This window comes from Globicephala melas, chromosome 15 (assembly GCF_963455315.2).
Source record: "Globicephala melas chromosome 15, mGloMel1.2, whole genome shotgun sequence".
In the NCBI taxonomy this organism is placed as follows: Eukaryota; Metazoa; Chordata; class Mammalia; order Artiodactyla; family Delphinidae; genus Globicephala; species Globicephala melas.
In genome coordinates, this window is record NC_083328.1 from 69,930,457 (window position 1) to 69,951,681 (window position 21,225).

Here is a 21,225-nt window from a genome sequence, read left to right on the forward strand (position 1 = left end):
AGTAAAAAGCCTCAGCTGACTCCATGGGCTGCTCTGAAGACAGCCCTTCAGAGTGGCTCCAAGTTAGGGTTCCATCTACACTTGTCAGTACAGGCTGCCCTGGGCAGGGGTCATGACCTAGAGGGAGGTGACTGTCTTCAGCCGATGCAGTCCTGCAGAGCACCAACTGCCCAGGGCTGACAGCCCACAGCACCCATGGCAGCCGGGGGGTTAGTCCTTCAGTCCTGCATGGGGATCTGGGCAGCACGTCAGAGGACCCCCAACCATCCACATGGCTTCCTTCATGCTCCTAGGAGCCCTGCTAACGGCACGCCTACACGTTGCTCAGCAACCTCACCACAGTGTCAGATCTCCTGTCCCCAGAGAATGCTCCCAACTCAATAACCTCGGTGATCCATCCCTGTATTTCTCTCTCTTGACCCAGCGCTCTCACAACTCAGTCCCATACGTACTCACTGGGCTCCCCGGGGCACATGCTAACTAGGTCCTGCAGCATCTTTGGGGGCATACAGACCTTCCTTGACTTATGATGGGATTATGTCCACATAAACCCATTGTGAGTTGAAAATGCATTTAATACACGTAACCTACTGAACATCATAGCGTAGCCTAGCCCACCTTAAACACGCTAAGAACATTTACATTAGCCTACAGCTGGGCAAAATCATCCAACACGAGGGCTATTTTATGATAAAGTGCTGAATATCTCATGTAATGTATTGAATACTGTACTGAAAAAGAAGAACAGAATGGTTGACTGGGGGCTGCCCAGTGTCAGGAGAGAGGATCGGACACCATATCGCCAGCCCCGGGAAAGATCGAAATTCAGAATTCGAAGTACCGTCTCTCATGAATGCATGTGGCTTCTGTACCACTGTAAAGTCAAAAAAATAGTCTTAGCAGTCGGGGACTGTCTGTGTTCTATTTGCTCCATCACCAGGCATAGCACGTTCCCACCGGGTTAAGTTGAGACTTAACCCTAGTTGTGGCCTCTGGCCAGGAGGAGAGGTGGGGGCAGATCCTGAGAGGCACAGAAGGCCTTGCAGGAGGCTTCCGCATCATCTCCAGGCAGGATGGGGCGGGGGGCAGCGCTAGTGGTCACTTCTGCAGACTCAGATAGTTTAGGGGAATCTGGGAATTCAAGATTCTGGGGGTGCATTCACACAAATGCTCCTGTCCCATGTATCAGAGGGACTCAGATGGGACTAAGCTGGGCATCTGCTGCTGCTCTCATGACGAAGCCCTGGGCCTGGGCCTCAGCTTCGTCTGCCCTCAGGTTTAAGAGATGGGAGTTCCTTTCCTCGTTAGCAAGGAGGGCCTCTGGTTCTCACACCTTGCTTTTATTTGCCCATTAATCACTCAAAGTCTTTCCTTATCTGTTTCCAATGTGTCCACTGAGCTGAGCAGCAGCCGTCCAATTCCTCTGAGTTTATAGATACCACTTGTCCCCATTTCTCGAACTCCTGATACCTTGCATCACTTGGTGCTTCCCTTCCTCGGAATACCATCCCAGCTCACCACTGGTGAAGGTTTTCACTCAGTCGCTGCTACCTCATGTCAGGGGCTCTCCAAGCCTCACCTACTACAATCCTTATTGCCAGTTGGACAGCAGGTGATCCAACGCCAAAATCCCACCTTCACACTTGCTTTCTCAGACCACTCCTCGTACCGTCTGTCCCAGTTTAGGTGCCTCAGGCAGTGGATTCTGAGATGGAGCTGAGGCCACAGGCTCTAATTCTCAGGCTCTGCCTCCAGACCCTGGGTAGATTAGTCAAGATCAAATTAGCGACTGTAAAATGTTTATACATAGTAGCTCAAACCCACTACAAATTTATTTTCTCTGCACATAAAGATAAAAGGGGTGTTTTGGATCCGTGGATGGCTCTCCTCCAAGTGGTGGTTCAGGGATCCAGGCTTCTTTTCTTTTGTGGATAGAAACCATCTTCATCGTGTAGCTTCCAAGATCGTCATGCTCCCCTGTGGGGCATAAAGGGAATGAGCACGGAGGACACAGATGGGAGGTTTTTATGGGCCTGGCCTGGAAGTGGTACCTATCGCTCCATTAACATTCCATCGGCTAGAATGAGTTCCGTGGTCACACCCAACTGGAAACGAGCTTGGGAAACGTGATCTAGCTATGTGCCCAGAAAGAAAAGAGAACTGGCTGGGCCAACAGCAAGCCTATGTCTGTGACATTCAAGAAGCTGAAACTTTCCATTCTGGTATGAAACTAGAGTAACATTAGGGATCTTGCTCTGACCTGAACTCAGCAACGATGCTAAAGTCACGTGAAGTCATATGAAGTCATTCCAAAACTCTTGGTTTTAAATGCCAGCTTCCCTCTCTGCAGTCTAGACCTTCTAGATCCCACATCCTTCTCTAAGCTTCCCACTAAAGCCTCCCTTACTGTATCCATCCCGTGACCAAGGGCATCAACTACAAATAACATATGTAAGATTTAGCCCAACAGCAGAGGAGGAAGACATGATGAAATTTTGACTCAAGACCCAAGCAGCATCCTTATCTCCAGGAGAAAACCACAATAGCTTATTTCTTTACTTCTTCAGTCTCTTACAGGAGCTATGACAGTTTCTTACAATTATTTTTAAGATGCAAACACTCCAAGGATCAGCAGTGGACAAGTTAATGAGAAATACAATTGTTGCTGTTAGAAGTAAAGAGCTGATTGTGATGAAATGTGAAGAAATTATTGCATTTATCTGGGGTTTGTCAGTTTAAGTACAGGAAGTTAATGTTGGGGAAACACAAATGGTCTTTGAACCAAGTGAATAATGCAGCTGCTTCTTCCTGATATTTTTTATAACTGTTATTGAGTTAAATACGCATACGTTCAAAAGCCCCTAAGATAATGCACTGAGAATACCTGCTGGGAATAAGTCATACTACTTGAATTTTGAGATGCCAATTTAAGCCTACCTATTTAAATCCCTTTCCTCCAGTCTGTCGATGGAAATGAACAAAGAAATCTAGAAATTTGTCATCTTAGAAAACAAGGCTGGTGCTCTCAACAAGCCAAAATATTCATGGAATGTCTATGGGACATAGTATAGGCAGCATCAGATCAAGGAAAATACTGTCCACTCACAATGCAAAATAAGCGAAGGAAAAAACCCGTCCAGAAAGGAGGCAGGGTAGATCTCTGATAGAACCAGAGTCCCTACTTTCTCCCCCCACCAACAAAGAAAGAAAGAAACTCTCAGAGTGTTGGGAGCTAGAGATAAAGGTGAGATGTGAGATGTTAGGCAAAGAGCAAATTTCAACCCCATAAGAGGTATGGGTACACAACAAGTGTAGAGGAAGTGCAGAGCACAGGCATGGTCAGGGCCCTGCCTGTGTCCTCTCGGCTCTTCTTTCCCTGAGTGCCGGCCTGACTTCCAACACCACAACCGGCATTGTTCTGCCTGAGGCCTCTCTCTGACCACCAGGGCCAGCTCTGTCCATGTAAGGTGAACCAGAAGGATCAAGTCCCTGGAAGCTGGGTGTATATAAGTACCTCTGCTCCCTCACCTCTCAGGTAGGATACCTCTGAGGCACATGCTCTCCACTGGTTCCCAGAGTTTCCTGGTGGGAATGAGCTGCAGGTGGCCCTAGAGGTAACCTGCTTGGTTACGTACCTTGTATTGGCTGCCTTTCCTTCCCTAACTCACTCCTTCACTTCCCGTGTCAGGTGTGTCCTCAAGTTACCTTTCAAATAAACTGCGTGCACTTAAGTTTTTATCTCAGGATCTAGGGAAACCCACACTGAACAGGGAGTTAACTCCAGACCCTCTGAAGGTGCGGGTGGTGGGTTAAATCAAGTGGGGTCATTGCCACAGTGGGGTCCTAGAGTGGGCAGCAGAGCCCACGAGGAATAAGGGCTATTGTCTTAGCTAATGTCAAACTAATATGAACATAGGAAAGGATCCACCCAGTGGGGGCACCTCTTTAAATGCCTTCACCCCACCACACACACAAACACACACACACACACACACACAACTAGACTCTACTTCTCTCTCTCTCTGGGGAACATTTGAGCAGAGACCCTTACAATATCTTACAGAACCCATCTCAGTCTTGGACAAACATGAATCTCTCAGTGAATGAGAAAATAAAGAAAAATCATCTATCATAAGAAAAGATTTGGTGGTGAAAACAACCGCCCAATTCTGCAGATGTTTTCCTGAATCTACAGTTGAAAAACCATTAGGAAATCTCTCCTAAATGTATGCAATAGGATCCAAAAACACACGGCAAGATGTTAACACTAGGGGAATCTGGAGGAAGGGGATATGGAAACTCTGTAATGTTGAATATCTTTGCACCTTTTCTGTAAATCTAAAATAAAATATAAGAACAAGACTAAATAAAACAAACATGGCATCTATGAAGGAAAACCTCTGAAATCAGAAAATACTTTCAGTAGGAGAAGCAAATGTGATGATTAAAATATCTAAATGTAGTGGAGGCCAAACAATGGCTTTAGATACCACCAAAATCTAAATTTGTCATTTGGAAGATCAGTGTGAGTAAGTGATTTCCTCCAACTGAGAGGAAAGGGAGGAAAAGATGAATATGAGATAAGACAGGAGAAATGGAGAATGAATCCTGAAGGCTCAGTTCAGCTCCAATTTGGAATTCTAGAAGGAGTGAACAGGACAGATGGAGGAGAAGCAATAATGAAGGAAATAACAGAAGGAAAATTCCCTCAAATGTAAGCAATGGACCAGCTCCCGAGGATGGTATGTGAGTAAGTGCTGGCAGGAAAACCTGCAGTGAGCAGTGCCATGGACAGGGGCCGAAGCTCAGCCCCCAGGCCATGCCTGAGCCCCTTGGCATCTGCCCAGGAGGACATGGCAGAGAAGAAATGCAAAAAGCACTGACTTGTCTGCAGTTGCAACACAACAAATCCAAGCTATGGAAAAGTCCAAGACGCCTGGCATTGCTCCCGGTGACCTGAGCATTTGCATAGTTCCAGGACATCTGAGGAGAACAGAGAGGAATCCTGTTCAGCAGGTCTGCACAGCTCTGGGAAATTAACAAAGCTAAGGCAGCCTTGGAGGGGATTTTTCTTAAGGGTGGGGATGGGGGTTAGAGTTAGGTCCCAACGCCATGTTTTCTCATACCCTCCCAGTTGCCCTGCCTCCCAATGCCTTCCCCCGCCTCTGCCACTCCATCCCTCTCCCTATCCAGGCTGGAAAGCGCAAATGACTCTGGACTCATCCTGTTAGCCCTTGGGTTTATTTGGTCTCCAGATGATGAATTGTTATGACTGGCATCTCCATCCATATATATGGATATGACTGAGATTTTGTCGGTATCTAAATCCATTGTTTGGCCTCCACTATATTTAGATATTTTAATCATCATATTTGCTTCTCCTACTGAAAGTATTTTCTGATTTCAGAGCTTTTAATTCGTAGATGCCATGTTTGTTTTGTTTAGTCTTGTTTTTAGATTTTATTTTAGATTTACAGAGAAGGTGCAAAGATATTCATTATTACAGTTTCCATATCCCCTTCATCCAGATTCCCCTAGTGTTATATATATATATATATATATATATATATATATATATATATATATATGTCCTTTCCTCTCCATCCTCACAGCCTCACCCCAAGTCCAAGCCCCTGGACTACTTAACATACCCCACCCACATGGTCTTCATGCTACCAACCTAAGAAACTCAGTAGCCCAACACTTGGACCAAACCAGGTGTTGCAAACTCAGATGCCCACATCTGAGTGGGCATGTGTGAAGCAAGCAGGGTTGACAGTAGGGAGTAGTGGAGACTGTAGTAAACTGGAGAGTAAGTGCTCTGTCCAAAGGGAACAGTCATTACTCACCTCCAGCCCCTTGTTTCCCATGGGAACATTGACACAGAGAGGCCAGATCTTCGAGTTTAAAGAAAAAACAGAAGTTCAGACTATTTTGGTGATAGCTCCTAGTTTTTAAAAGTTGGCAATTAATTCAATATTTAAACACTCTGAGACTTTTTTTTTTTTTTTTTTTTTTTTTTTGCTGTATGCGGGCCTCTCGCTGTTGTGGCCTCTCCCGTTGCGGAGCACAGGCTCCAGAAGCGCAGGCTCAGCGGCCATGGCTCACGGGCCCAGCCGCTCCGCAGCGTGTGGGGTCTTCCCGGACTGGGGCACGAACCCATGTCCCCTGCATCGGCAGGCGGACTCTCAACCACTGCACCACCAGGGAAGCCCGACTCTGAGACTTTTAAAATCTGTTTTGATCTCTGTTGTATCTATAACACCTACTCCTCAAAATTATACTTGAAAGTTAAATGTTGCACGGATGCTGACAGACAAGCAGGCATTCAATCTGCAAATTCTTCATTGAAGAATCTTGTCTAATCTTCATACAGTGGAGTAGATATTATCATTTGTGCTTTAGAGATGAGGAAACTGAGCTCAGAGAGGAGAAGACGCTTGCCCAAAGTCACGCAGCCAGTGCCGGTGCTGCGATTTAGATCCAGTTCTCTCCGACCACGCTCCGCCACTCAGGAAAGCAGGGCTCCTGAGTTCTGGTCCCAGCTCTGTCCCCATCAACCTGTAAGTTCTTGGAAAAGCCATCTTCAACACATCCTTGTCCCACAAACCCACCCTGAGCCTCTCCAAGTTCCCTGTTTGGTTTCCCTGAGTTTTTCTGCCACTAGCCCAGTCTCATTCTCTTCCCCTGAACTCTGAAATGGCCTCCTATTTGGTCTCCCTGCCTCCATTGCCTCTCCCTTCATTAGTGTCTCTAGAATCCTGCCAAATATTATGCCCTAAAAGGCTTACAAGACTTTCAAGAGAGGTGAAGGCCACCCTCCAAGGCCTAATACTTGAGTTCCCTTCATATCTGGTCTGACCCACCTCTCAACCACTACTGGCCCAAGTGTTCCACAGCCAAGCTCTGCAAACCTCTCACCATTCCCTAAATGTACCGTGTTTTCACACCTCTTTGCCTTTACTAGGCTGTTCTCTTACCTACAGTACTTTTGCTTCAGAGAAATTTGGAGAACTCCTATTCAGCTTTAAAGAACTGGCTTAAATGATCCTCTAGGTGAGAATATCCCTAAGACTTTCAGGGTCATCCACAGCTTTCCCGGTGGCCTCCTAGTCCCTGTTAATGCTTCCAGCAGAGCAGCATACCTCACCTTGCGTCACAGTCATGCACTCATCTGTCTGCACCCTCAACTAGATGGCTCTTTCTTTGTCTTCTTCCCTATGACTGTCCCATGTCTAATGAAGCCCTGTCTTTCAACATGGATTTAACAAATAACTTGTAAATGAACAGTTACAGCTTTACCCTCAGCAGACACACAGAAGAGAGGAATAAAATGTCTTTTATAAGTTATTTAATTCTTTCAACAACCCTACAAGTGTGTAATTATATCCATTTTACCAAAGAGGAAATTGACGCTGAGGGAGGTAAATATGCCCAAGATGTGGTAGCTAGTAAGTGGCAGAGCCAGAATTTCAATCCATGTCTGTGAGCTTCTAAAATGCTCGCTGTGTTCATGACACCATATTTCCCTCTCATGGCAGCCCTTTAAATATTTCCCCGGAGTCTTTTCATCTGGCTCAGCAATCTGAGGTCTTTTAGCTGCTGGTGATATGTTACAGTCATTATTCATCATCACCTTGAAGAGGGTGAAAAAGTTCACCATGGTTCATACTGTTGATTTGATTCCCACACCTGACCTTCTCCTCTGTTTCGCCCAAGGCCCAGGCAATTTGCCTGGCTGCCCCAGGCAAATACTACTGGTTTTAATGGAGATTTGAAGAACGAATGCAGGGAGCTCCATTTACCCCTATCTTCCTCGCCAAGAAGAAACATTCGAAAAATGCATAGCAACAGAGATAGAGTCACAGATGTAGAAAACAAACTTATGGTTACCAGGGGAAAGGAGGGAAGGGATAAACTGGGAAATTGGGATTGACATATACACACTACTGTATACAAAACAGATAACTAATAAGGGCCTATTATATAGTACAGGGAACTCGACTCAGTACTCTGTAATGACCTATACGGGAAAAGAATCTAAAGAGAGTGAATATATGTATATGTATAACTGATTCACTTTACCATACACCTGAAACTAACATAACACTGTAAATCAATTATACTCCTATAAAAAAATTTTTAAAAAGCATAGGCCAAAGGCCATAAATAAACGTTTGATATAATGTAATAAATAAATAAATGAATAAAATAAAAATGCATATCCCTATGACCATCTTCTTTAAGAACAGAGGAGAGGATTTGCCTATTCTGTACATTTTATAACGTGGATTCGTACAATGGGTGGCCTTTGTGTCTTTCCAGGGGATGCGGGGCGGGAGGAGTGGACAGGTACAGGGTTGCTTGTGGGGGGGGTGATAAAAGTGTTCTGGAATTAGATAGTGGTAATGGTTGCACAATCTTCTGAATATACTAAAAGCCATTGAGCTGTATGTCTTTTTTTATTGTGGTAAAATATATATAAGATAAAATTTACCAGTTTAACCACTTTTAAGTGTACAGTTCAGGGGCATTAAGTGCATTCACCCCCATCCATCACCAGAATTTTTTCATCTTCCCCAACTGAAACTCTATACACATTCAAAACAAAATCCCCAATCCCCCCTCCTTCTAGCCCCTGGCAACCACCATTTTACTTTCTATCTCTATGACTTTGACTCCTCTAGGTACCTCATGTAAGTGGAATCATACAATATCCGTTCTTTTGTATCTGGCTTATCTCACTTAGCATAACATCTTCAAGGTTTATATATGTGGCAGCATGTGTCAGAATTTCGTCCCTTTTTAAGGCTGAATAATATTCCACTGTATGGATACATCACAGTTTGTTTATCCATTCATCCATAGATGGACATTTGGGTTGTTTCCACATCTTAGCTATTGTGAATAATGGTGCTATGAACATTGCTGTACACATATCTGTTCCAGTGCCTACTTTCAATAATTTTGGACATATAATCCCAGAAGTGGAATTGCTGGATCATATGGTAATTCTATGTTTAATTTTTTAAGGAACAGCCATACTTTTTTCCTGAATCATACATTTTTAAACAGTGAATTCTATGGTATGTGGATTATATCTCAATTTTTTTTAAGTTTAAGCAATACAGAAGAAGTGATGTGAAATGTCCTATAAGACCACTAGCCTGGGCTCTTTAAATCCCACTCCTGGGCATATATCCCGAGAAAACCATAATTCAAAAAGATACATGCACCCCAATATTCATTGCAGCACCATTTACAATAGCTAAGACACGGAAGCAATCTAAACGTCCATCGACAGAGGAATGGATATAGAAGATGTGGTACATATATACAATGGAATATTACTCAGCCATAAAAAGGAATGAAATAATGCCATTTATAGCAACATGGATAGACCTAGAGATTATCATACTAAGTAAAGTAAGTCAGACAGAGAAACACAAATATCATATATCACTTATAAATGGAATCTTTTTTTAAAAACTGATACAAATGAACTTATTTACAAAACAGAAATAGACTCACAGGCTTCAAAAATAAACTTATGGTTCCCAAAGGGGGAATGTGGTGGGAGGGATAAATTAGGAGTTTGGGATTAACATATACACACTACTTTATATAGAACAGATAATCAGCAAGGACCTACTGTATACAGCACAGGGAACTTTACTCAGTATTCTGTAATAACCTATATGGGAAAAGAATCTGAAAAAGGATGGATATATGTATATGTATAACTGAATCACTTTGCTGTACACCTGAAACTAACACAACATTGTAAATCAACTATACTCTAATACAAAATAAAAATTAAAATTAGAAAAACCCGTTACGGTCATGAAAAATCAAAAAGTGTAGGGAGAAAGTTGTAGATTAAAAAAGAATAAAGAGAGCCAACAACAATACCAAAAATAGATGAGAAGGAATGTGGACAGTAGGTCACCCAATTCCTACCCCCAACCCTTTCTTTCCTATCTTCCTGTACTGTAAACGCTAGAAGGGATGCAGGGGAGGTACTCAATTTTATAGCCCCTCTTGCAGCTCAAGGTGGACTTGTGATACAGTTCTGGCCAGTGAAAGGTGATGGAAACCTACTGAGAATTTCTGGGAAGGCTTTTGCTTTCCTATCTCTCCCTCCTTTCTGGCTGGAAATGGAGCAGCCATCCTGCAACCATATGTGTAACGAGCTCAACAACAAAGCAGCGACACACTAAGAACAGAAGAATGGAAATCCGGCCATGAGTCCTTGATGGCATCTTTGATCTGCCACAACAGCCTTGGACTCTCTATCTCTGGACTTCTTGTTACACGAGATTAAAAAAAAAAAAAAAAAGAATTCTTTAAGCAAGTGACAGAGTTTTCTGTTATTTGCAGCCAAAAGCATTCCCATGCATTACAGGAAGACTTCCAGGAAGATGACAAATTGCTTAACCTGCCTGTACCTCAGTTTCCTCATCCATGAAATAAGAGTAATCATGGGAATTTGATGAAGTAACATCATAGGGTTGATGTGAGGACTAAAGTAGTTACTACTCGTAAGGCTTTTAGACCAGAGCTTACATACGGGAACCCAATACATGTTAGCTGTTATTATTGCTGCTACTATTATTATTACTATTACTGATGTTACTGAAGAATGAGTCAATGTTCACAAAACTCCACTCTCTGAAGCCCAACAAACTGATCAAAAGGAACCCAAAGTAGAGATAGAGACTCCAGCGACAAACCTAGGTAACACCTATGAACCCATACTGCAGATGCTGGCTCATGAGATATGGACCAAACCAAAGGAGGACACTGGGAGGCAGTGGAATTTCACTGGGAAGAGCATGGACCCTGGAATCAACTTGACTGAATTCAGCTTCTAGATCTGCAACATATTAGATTGAAATGCTAGGTAAATCACAACCTCTATAAGCCTCTCTTTCCTCATCTGTAAAATGAGGACGATAATAATAGTCCCTAATTCAAAGAGTTGTTGTTAAGATCAAATGAAGTATGTAAAGTGCTTAACCCAGAGCCTGGCTTACAGTAAGCGTGCCAAGTTATCCACCTCTGTATGCATTAGCTACTGACGTTGTTACCTTTGTTATTATCATCTCCAGAATCTTGAGAAAGGCGTTTGATAAATACTTGTTGGAATCATGGCAGATGGACGGACGAATGGATGGATGGATCCATGGATGGATGGATCCATGGTTCAATAGATGGATGGATAAACAGATTCTCTTGGAGGTCAGGGAGGAGGTCTTTACAATCCCCTGCTGGTCTTGAATGCGTTAACAACTTCAGTACACACACAGCCCCATTCATTATAGAACCTGCCTGGGCTCCCCCTTCTGCTTCCACAGAATGAAAAACATACCCTTAATTCACAGCCTCGGTGCACACAGCCCTCCCCACCAGCGAAAATCACCTCTTAACAAAACTCTAAAAGGGGAACACATCTTGCTGCTGCTGTTGGAATTATGGGTTGTCAACAGCCCAGCATTAGTGCATATCCCTACACTTTATTTATTTTTAATAGCAAAGGTGCTGGGCCCTTCGATCATGGGGAACCATGCCATCTTTGAATCTCCTTACTGCCGTCTGCCAGGGAAGGGGGCCACCTACCTGGCTCTACCCCAAGCAAGCAGGCCAGCTTCAACCAGACAGCGCTATAAATCATAATTAGCTGTTACCTTCAAACATGGGTGTGGAGGGTGAAGGGCAGAAGCCCACACCAACCTCGGGCACAAAGATAAACCTCAGCTTGATTCACTGAAAGGTAATTACAGGGACTGGCAGAAGCTGGGGCCGGCTTTACTTTCTACTCGAGAAAAGCTGCAGGAACCTAAAAACTCCACATATTCGAAAATAATCCCTGAATTCCCACTGTGAATTTGTAGGTCGATCACTCATTTCTCCCAAATAAAGAAGTCGGCAAAGTACTTTGCTTCTTTCAGACGGAGGCAAAAAATGAGATACTGCCTTTTCAATGATTCCAAAAGGGGAGGGGGAAGAACACCAGTGTTTATGAAGTGTCTGCTATGCACTGCACTAGACGTTTTATGTATATTTATTCATTTCAGTCACACATCTGTGAGGCTGGCAATATAGTTTCCCCTTTTACAGATGGAGAGACTGAGGTTTTAGGAGTTAGATCATCTGCTCAGGGCACAAAGGTGAGAATGGGATCTGTACTCATATTTATATGACCCCAAAGCTCATGTGAGCTCCCAGAAGCCCCCACTGGTCATCTTAGTGGTTGGCGCATTTTGTGATTGATGCTCTTCCCTGACTGCCACAGACCTGCCCAGCCGCCCACAATGATGTCCAGTCATGTGGACACTCTGGCCCAGCCAACCAGATGCTCATGCTGAGCTGACCTGCATCTGCTGCCCACACACCCGACGGAGTCCCAAGGGTGAGAAAGCTGCTCTAGATAAGCTGTCTACATGGTGTCCATGACTGGGCCGTTGAACTCTGCTCCAGGGTTTCACTCCTCTTCCCTGTTGGGACTGACAGTGTAGCTGTGGGTGGACACCTGGACCTAATTCCTACCACCCCAGACCCCCAGGGCTGCCCCAGCCCTCTCTGGGTCCCTGGCTCATGCCCACATCACCTTTCTTCTCTTTCCCATTGAAACAGATATTTACCGAGTGTGTTGTACGAACCAGGCTCAGTGCCACATTCTAAGGGTCCAGCAGAAAACAAGATAGCCACAGCAATAGCCCTCATGAAGCTGTTAGTCTAGCAAAGGAGGTGGACACTGAACAATCAGAGATCGAACAGGATTGATCTCCAGAATCACCCATTCCACACATCCCGTGGGAACACTGCTGACAGCATCCAGGACCACGGGTTACCTCATGGATTAGCATCCCACGGATTATCTCAGTTTACCCCCCACAAGGCTCTATGAGTTGAGTATTAATGTTTTCCCAGCTTACAGATGGAGAAACTGAGTCCCAGAGAGGCTAAGCCAGTCCAATGGCTCACAGTTAACAAGTGGATGACTCAGGGTCTGAACCCAGGCAGTGTGATTCCAGAGCCCACCCTTAAGGCTGCCCAACAACACGTCCTCATAGGATAGACCTGGGTAGCCAATAGCCTCATTTACTTTGAAAATGAGTTTAAAAGATGACTCAGAGAGAGGCCAGCATACTCATACTGGCCAGACGTCACTTTTAAAACAGCTTGTTTTCACCAGTTGACAGGTGTCCAGGTGGCCCCGAGCACAAATCAGGACTCATTTCTTTGCCAGGAGGGAGAGCTGTGGCTGAGGACAGAGAACAAGCCCTCCCAGCAGCCCTTGGCAGGCCCAATCCGTCTGGCTGGCTGGCGTCCCTAGCAAGAGGCCACAGCTGACTCCCCTCTCCTCCCAGGCCACGGGGAGGGCTGGCCACTGAGTGCAGACTGGGAGCCGTTGATTTCGGCTCTCTCCCTCTCTCCCCGGATCCCAGGAACCCATCACTTACCCACGCACAAGCAGCCCATTCGAAGGATGGATATTACCTTCTGTGCTCACAGCAGAGTCGCACATCTCGATCCAAGCACAGATGGAAGACAAGGGCGTGGGGTTAATTGATCAAGTGGCACCGGCTCCTCTGAGAGGGGTGGCTCGTTTCGCAGATGCGCAGGCCCTTTGCTCGCCAGTCTCCTGTGATTAAACCAGGTCACTAATGCGCTTTTGAGCAACACACATGAACTTATTCATTCAGGTTCGTCTTGTCTCCTGCAAAGTGGTCACCTTGGAATACCCCACTCACCTTCCTCCATTCTGCAAACATGTGTTGAATATCAACCAGACACAAAGCATGTTGCTAGGCTGGGGGCTGGGGGGAGGGTTACAATTCGATGCAATTTGTTTCATCTTAACCAACATTTTTTGAGCACCTACTGGGTACAAGGTCCCCGTAGTAGACAATTGAAATAAGAAGATGGGTCCTACGGTCCAACGTGGGATAGACAGACAAACAAAAGAATGTCCTTCAGGGTGGCAGGGTGTTGGGGGGGCAGGAGGTCAGGGGAGGGTAGAGCACAGGGTGGGGGACAATACAAGACATATGGTGCTAAATACTGGAAGAAATGGTAGTGTGTGTTAAGCTCAAAAAGGCAAGAAATGTCACAATCGCGTTATTTTCTCTAAATCTATCCCAGGTCTCAGCTTACCGAGCTGGCAGGAATTTATACTCCGGGTGCCCTTCTTGTCCCCCAGGATCCTGTGAAGGTCTCAACGGTCTTACAAAGAGCCTCTTTGTGGATGTCCAGTGGTTGTAGGTCCACATTGGTAGCCTTTGTTAGGGTTGTTGCCTGAGCCCTTGATGTTCCTTCGTGGCAGATGGCAATGCTGCCTCCGTGCCAAGTTGGGCTCAGGAAACTCTGCCCAGACTGGGAGCCCCAGTGTCAGGGACCCAGCCTCCTTAGAAGCCCTCACAGTCATCCCCTCTGGATCCTGCTACCTCCAGGAATGCCCTTCTCCCAACTGAACCTCAAACAACACGTGCTTCCTAGTCTTTAGGAATACTCTGTCTCTCTCTCTCCCCCTCCCCCATCCCGTTCACCTAGTTCCACTTTATCTCTTCAAAGGCCTCTCTCTCTCCCTCCTGACTTTGCGTTACTCTCCCCGCACCCAGGAAGCCCAGGTTTTCAGGAAAACCAAGAAAGAGACCCCTGTTCAGGCAGCTTCTCCTTTTCATCCTACCATACAAGCGCCCCCTTAGCAAGGGAAGACAAAAAGCCCCTCCGCCTTAGCATAGGGAACTCAAGAGCACACAAAAATTAATGTATTAAGTTATCCCGCCTGTCAAAGGAAGACCCAGACACAAAAGGACTCAGAAAAGAAAATTTTACTTGCAGAGTGCAAGGGAGTCAGGCTTCAGAACGACTGGCTTACCAAACACGAAACACAGCAATTATTTCAAGGAAAACAATTGCCAAGTGACCAGGCTCACCGGGTTTACATTTATCTGCTCATGGAGTGAAAACAGCAACTTTCACACATGATTTTCATAATCGCAAAGGTATCTTCAGAGATAATCATAGCAAAAATCAAAGATAAAATTGTCTTTCTTAGGGAGTCCAGGATTAAGGGAAGTATCCAAGGATTTACTATTTGGGGGACCCTGGTGTTTGGGGGTTGTCTCAGGGTTATGAACCTGTAGCTGTGTTGGTTCAGTGTCTCTTTTTCCGAGGATGCGGTACGTGAAGTGACTGATCATATGGGAAGCCACACGAAGTGGTCATTGGGGCTTCTACACACCGTATGATCAATTGAGAAAACGCAGCAGGCATCCAAACTAGTTGATCAGGGGAGATCATGAAAGAACCAGTGAGAGACCTTAAAGCATGGACAAGCTGGCACGTGCGTGGGGGAGGGTACAGACACAGGGCGTGTTCACCCAGCCAGGCGGCTCACCTTGGAGCGCGCATGGCAGGGGAGGCTGGAGGAGCTGGCGAGGTCAGGCGAGGACCGTGGGTGGGTTTTCCCAGTATCTCGACTGTCCAGACTGTGCCAAGAACAGCAACTCTGTGCCAGTGGCGTCGAATCCTTGAAACACTTGCTGGGCATCGAGGCCATTTAATCCAGCCTCTTCCAACTCAGATGGGAAAACTGGGGCCAGAGAGCTTGGGTGTGTCCCCACAATATCTTCAGTGATAGCATGTTCGGCCTTTGGGTCAGGGGATTGGGGGCAGGGGGTGGATTGTTGAAAAGACTAAAAAGACATTCAGAATCAGGGATGGTCCATCAGGCAAGGACCGACGCGCGGGCAATGCCACTTCCTATTAACATTTCTGTAGAAGTAATTTTAAAGTACAAAGACAAGAGTAAGAGCAAATTTCTTATGCTGTTATCTGCCACTGAAGGCCATTCCCAAGAGAATCCAAACACTCTGAACAGACCGGTTGGCATATGGACACAGCCTCTCCTCTCAGTGCGGTCAATACTCCTTATGACAGTTACACTCTGGAGGTCTTTCTTTGTTCTTATGTATTATTGCTCATTTTAATTAAATATAACAATCCACATTCACTGTCAAATATCTAAACAATAAAGAAGGAAACAGAATAAAAAGTGAGGACTCCCTTTAATAGCTATCCCCAATCTCACTCTCTTCCCCAAAGACAGATAATCTTAGCAATTTAGCATCTACCTTTCCAGATTTTTGCTCTATTCACCAATTTGTATGCATATAAACTCATTTAGAGAAGGGTTTTCCTACTCAAAGCGCACTACACAATATACCCTTCAGCTTTGTCTTTTATCCACTGAGCGTGGCATCACGAGCATCTTTTCATGTCAGATAGCTTGACCTCCTTCTTTCAAACAGCTGCAAATTATGTTGTGTGGGTGCTCCGTAATTGATGTAAATGTTCCTTAGTAATGCACATTTAGAATATCTTCAAGTCTCTTACCAACGTAAATAATGCCACAATGAACCTGTATATCTTTGTACACACACACGCATTATATATATTCTATAGAACAGACTCCTGGAAGTGAAATGCTGATTCAGTGAATATGTATATTTTAGACTCTTGGCATTAGCACAATATGGGAGAGAGATTCATCTTGTACCTCCCTCACTAAACAAGATATTAATGACCTTTTTAAAATGTTTGTCCATTTGATTACAGAAGACAGTATCACATGTTAATTTGCGCTTTCTTAATTACGAGTAAGGTTGAATTGCTTTTTTTTACTTTTAATAAATTTATTTATTTTGGGCTGCATTGGGTCTTTGTTGCTGCACACAGGCTTTCCTTAGTTGCGGCGACTGGGGGCTACCCTTCCTTGCGTGCGCAGACTTCTCATTGCGGTGGCTTCTCTTGTTGTGGAGCACGGGCTCTGGGCGCGCAGGCTTCAGTAGTTGTGGTGTGCAGGCTTCATTAGTTGTGGCACACGGGCTCAGTAGTTGTGGCGCACGGGCTTAGTTGCTCCGTGACATGTCGGATCTTCCTGGACCAGGGTTCAAACCCGTGTCCCCTGCATAGGAAGGGGGATTCTTAACCACTGTGCCACCAGGGAAGCCCTGAATAACTTTATTTATTTATTTATTTTTTGCGGTACGCAGGCCTCTCACTGTTGTGGCCTCTCCCGTTGCGGAGCACAGGCTCCGGACGCGCAGGCTCAGCAGCCATGGCTCACGAGCCCAGCCGCTCCACGGCATGTGGGATCTTCCCGGACCAGGGCATGAACCTGTGTCCCCTGCATCGGCAGGCGGACTCTCAACCACTGCGCCACCAGGGAAGCCCCCTGAATAACTTTTTATGTGGACCTGTGGTTGTGTCAGTTCATGTCCTCTGAGAAGCAGATGCCAACATGGGATTAGACAAGCAAGAACCTTTTGGGGGAAGTACCCCTGGAGGACAAAGGGCAGTAGGAGGAGGAGGCAGGAAAGGCTTCGGACCAAGTGCAGGGCTGACACTTGTGATAGAAGAGGGGAAGGAAGGATTGGATAGGAAGATCCTCGGACACAGCACAATTCTGAGAAAGTCTCCATCAGGCCACTGGAGACTTTCCAAGAGACTGGTTCAAAAGCCCTACAGTGCTTGGTCACTGGCTGGGAACAGGGGAAGCATGGCCCAGAGTGACCATGGATCAAAAGATGCTCTAGCTTGAGGCTATCAATCACTTCTTCTCCCCACAGGAGATTCTTTTGAAAGGAGATCTGAGCGGCTTCTCCATGGCCATTGCTGTCGTCAGTCTTCCCTCTTCTAGAAGGTACCTGCCCACACCTTTTGCCTACTTTTTTACTGTATATTTGTTTTTTGTTATTGATCTGCAGAAACTCTTCTTATATCTAGTGTAGCAGTTCTTGGTTGTATATGCTGCAAGTGTATTCTCCCAGTCTTTGCTTTCTTTTAACTTTGGCTCTGTGTTTTGCTGTATAGACTTTTTTGTCTAAGTTTTAAATTTTTTTCTACAGTAAAAATATGTTCATTCTTTTCCTTTAATGCTTCTGTGTCTTACTCAAAAATGTTGTCTTCCTTATTAGACAAATGCAAATCAAAACTACAATGAGGTACCACCTCACACCGGTCAGAAAGGCCATCATTAAAAAGTTCACAAATAACAAGTGCTGGAGAGGGTGTGGAAAAAAGGGAACCCTCATACACTGTTGGTGGGAATGTAAGTTGGTACAGCCACTATGGAAAATAGTGTGAAGGTTCCTCAGAAAACTAAAAATAGAATTATCATATGATCTAGCAATCCCATTCCTGGGCATATATCCAGACAAAACTACAATTCAAAAAGATACAAGTACCCTTATGTTCATAGCAGCACTATTCACAATAGCCAAGACATGGAAACAACCTAAATGTCCATTAACAGATGAATGGATAAAGAAGATGTGGTACATGTATACAATGGAATACTATTCGGCCATAAAAAATAACAAAATAATGCCATTTGCAGCAACACGGATGCAACTAGAAATTATCATACTATGTGAAGTAAGTCAGAAAGAGAAAGACAAATACCATATGATATCACTTATATGTGGAATCTAAAATATGGCACAAATGAACCAATCTACAAGACAGAAACAGACTCACAGGCATAGAGGACAGACTTGTGGTTGCCAAACAGTGGGGAGAGGGATGGACTGGGAATTTGGGGTAGGTAGATGCAACCTATTACATTTAGAATGGATAAACAAGGTCCTACTGTGTAGCACAGGGAACTATATCCAATATCCTGGGATAAACCATAATGGAAAAGAATGTATATATGTGTGTAACTGAGTCACTCTGTGTACAGCAGAAATTAACACATTGTAAATCAACTATACTTCAATTAAAAAAATTTTTTTTAAATGTTGTCTTCTTTTAATAGAAAAAAGTGGGAGGAGGGTCCCAGTTCTTTATCTCATACCTTCCCTGGCTGCACAGTACATTATGGACATAAATTTAGTATAAACGATTATTATGCATCAGCCAGGGCTCGACTGAGTTTGTTTCTCATCATTTCCAGCTTTTTGCCATGTAATTATTACAAAGTATGTTTCCTTTTGAAATTAGTGGCTGGGCTCTATTTGCTCATGATCCCCCCACACACAATGTCATCAATGAATTTTGTGCAGCAGGAAGAAAATCTTTGCAATAAGAGACATGTGCAAGCTTCAGCTGGTAGGTGAGCCCCCAGCTAACAGAAAGCTGTGGACGGAAGGAAGAGAAGCCCATGAGGAGCCCATGATCAGAGGACCCTGCTTCTACCCACCAGAGAGCTGGAGAGACCCTCTTAAGGACTGTGATGCACCCCACACATGCCCGGATCATCTCTGCCGCCCCCTTTTGGCTTTCTCCATAGTAGCTCTCATAAGCTCTAACTGTCTCATTTATCGCTTGGAAACAGGAGTTTCTTGGCCCATTTAGGCAAGTGCCGGTGGATATCTGCTGACCACTAGTCCATTTGGAGAGGGATTTGGGGAGCAGGGTCCACCTTGCAGGGGATAACCAGCCACAGCCAATCAAGACCTTCTCCTGCCCCACGTTAACCATATTCTATCTTATCCTCCGATGTTACTGCCGTCAGTTCCTTCCAGGGACCTCGCAGGGGACAGCTCAGCATGTCCCTGGACGCCCTCTGCCATAGCCACCCACCCTCAGCTGCTCTTAAACACCCCAAGACCACAGCAATTAGCCCCAGACAATTATCAGTGATCTGGGACTGTCTTGAGCTCACATTTTTATGTCAAGATGCATTTGGATTCTGAAGTTGATCTCCTTATTGTGAGGGTTTTATGAGGGAAAGATTAAATCGTCCTCTGATGTGTGCTTCATTAGGCCCCAAATCCTTGAAGAGTCATTAAAGCACCTTCTCACTGAAATGCTCTCCATCTCAGCTTGATAGATATTGGCAGGAATAATCCCTCCATTATTTGGGAAGCTCTACTGGATGGGAAGCTCTACTGGATGTGATTTTGCCGCAGTCCTTTAAGCCTGCCCCTTCTGCAGCTGGTGACCCCCAAAACCCATGAGTGTGACAACCCCAGAGGCTGATCCTGTTCTGCTTTTCCCAGGAAGAGACATTTCCTACCCCTCCCCTAAGGGCATGGATTAGCCCTGCGTCAACTACACTCTCACCAGGAGCCCACAGCTGCAGATCCTGTCCGTGAGCTGGGTAGGGGTGTCAGTCCATGGTCAGGGCACAGCTAGGGCAGGATCATGGCTCAGTCTGGAAGCAGGGTCAGGGCCCAGTCTGGGACGAGGACCAAGACTCAGTCTATTATCAGAATCAAGGCAAAGTCTGGAAGCAGCGTCAGAGTTGTGTCTGGGTATAGAATCAAGATCCGGTCTATAACCAGAATCAGGGCTCAGTCTGTGGCCAGGGTCAGGGCCTAGTCTGTGACCTGGTTACCAGCCCAGTCTATGGCCAAGGGGTCACTGATGGACCCTGTCCTGGCATCAACCCCACCTCAGCTCAGGGAACTGGGATTTGGCACCTTGCTTGAGCACTGCTGGTCTCAAATATCAGACAGACTTGTTCCCAGCCAAGCTGTGCCAGCAGCCACTGAGAGACTCAAGCTACTTCAGGTGAGAGGAAGCGGGCAGGAGTGTCTGCAGGTGAGGGTCTGGATTAGCAGTGGGGTGAGGAGAAGCTGGGGCAGAACCGTGAGAGGTCTGGACTGGCAGGAGGAGAAGCCAGTGTCACCGGGGCCTCCGCCTCAGAAATCCAAGGCAAAGGTATCCCGCATCATTCCAACCCTTTCCCAGCAAAACTTACCACTTGCTCAGCTTTCTGATTTCAGCAGCAAAAGAGCCAGAGTCTTCGGAGGAGGATCCAGGGCGATGCCATGTTTCCCTCCCATCGTGGCTGAGGGAGGGAGAGAAGTGAGGTCGTTCTGCTTAGTATGAAGCAGGCCGGATATATGCTGGGCGACCTTCAACAAAGCACTCTTCCTCTCTGGGCTTCAGGAGACTCATCTACGAAAGGAGGAGCTGGAATGGCTCATCTGCCAGGCTTCTTCAGATCAGCCAACTGGGAAAAGGATGAGAACAGAGCACCAGTTAAAGGAAGAGCATTGACGATGTCCCAGGCAAGAGAGCGAGCTTCGTAGGTCTGAGCCCCTGGACTAAGCCTGGTGTGACTGGACACAGAGTGAAGAGGACAGATGGGGGACGAGGGCAGAAAGACAGGTAGCAACTAAGCCCACAGGGCCCGGGTGCAAAGGAAAGGAGTCTGGTTTTTATCCTGCAGGCAATGAAGAACCTTAAAGTGTTTTTAACAGG

General features: G+C 45.6%; 1 protein-coding gene across 1 annotated transcript in view; it reads right to left on the reverse strand.

Annotated features, from left to right (window-relative positions):
• The window catches only part of PTPRT (protein tyrosine phosphatase receptor type T), a 1,174,296-nt gene extending 1,160,727 nt beyond the window's left edge, over positions 1–13,569 (reverse strand). Inside the window, exon 1 of the mRNA XM_060285697.1 lies at positions 13,504–13,569. Coding sequence (XP_060141680.1) covers positions 13,504–13,531 — 28 coding nt within the window. The 5' untranslated portion in view covers positions 13,532–13,569. The remainder of the gene's footprint in view (positions 1–13,503) is intronic.
• Between the last annotated feature and the right edge of the window lie 7,656 nt (positions 13,570–21,225).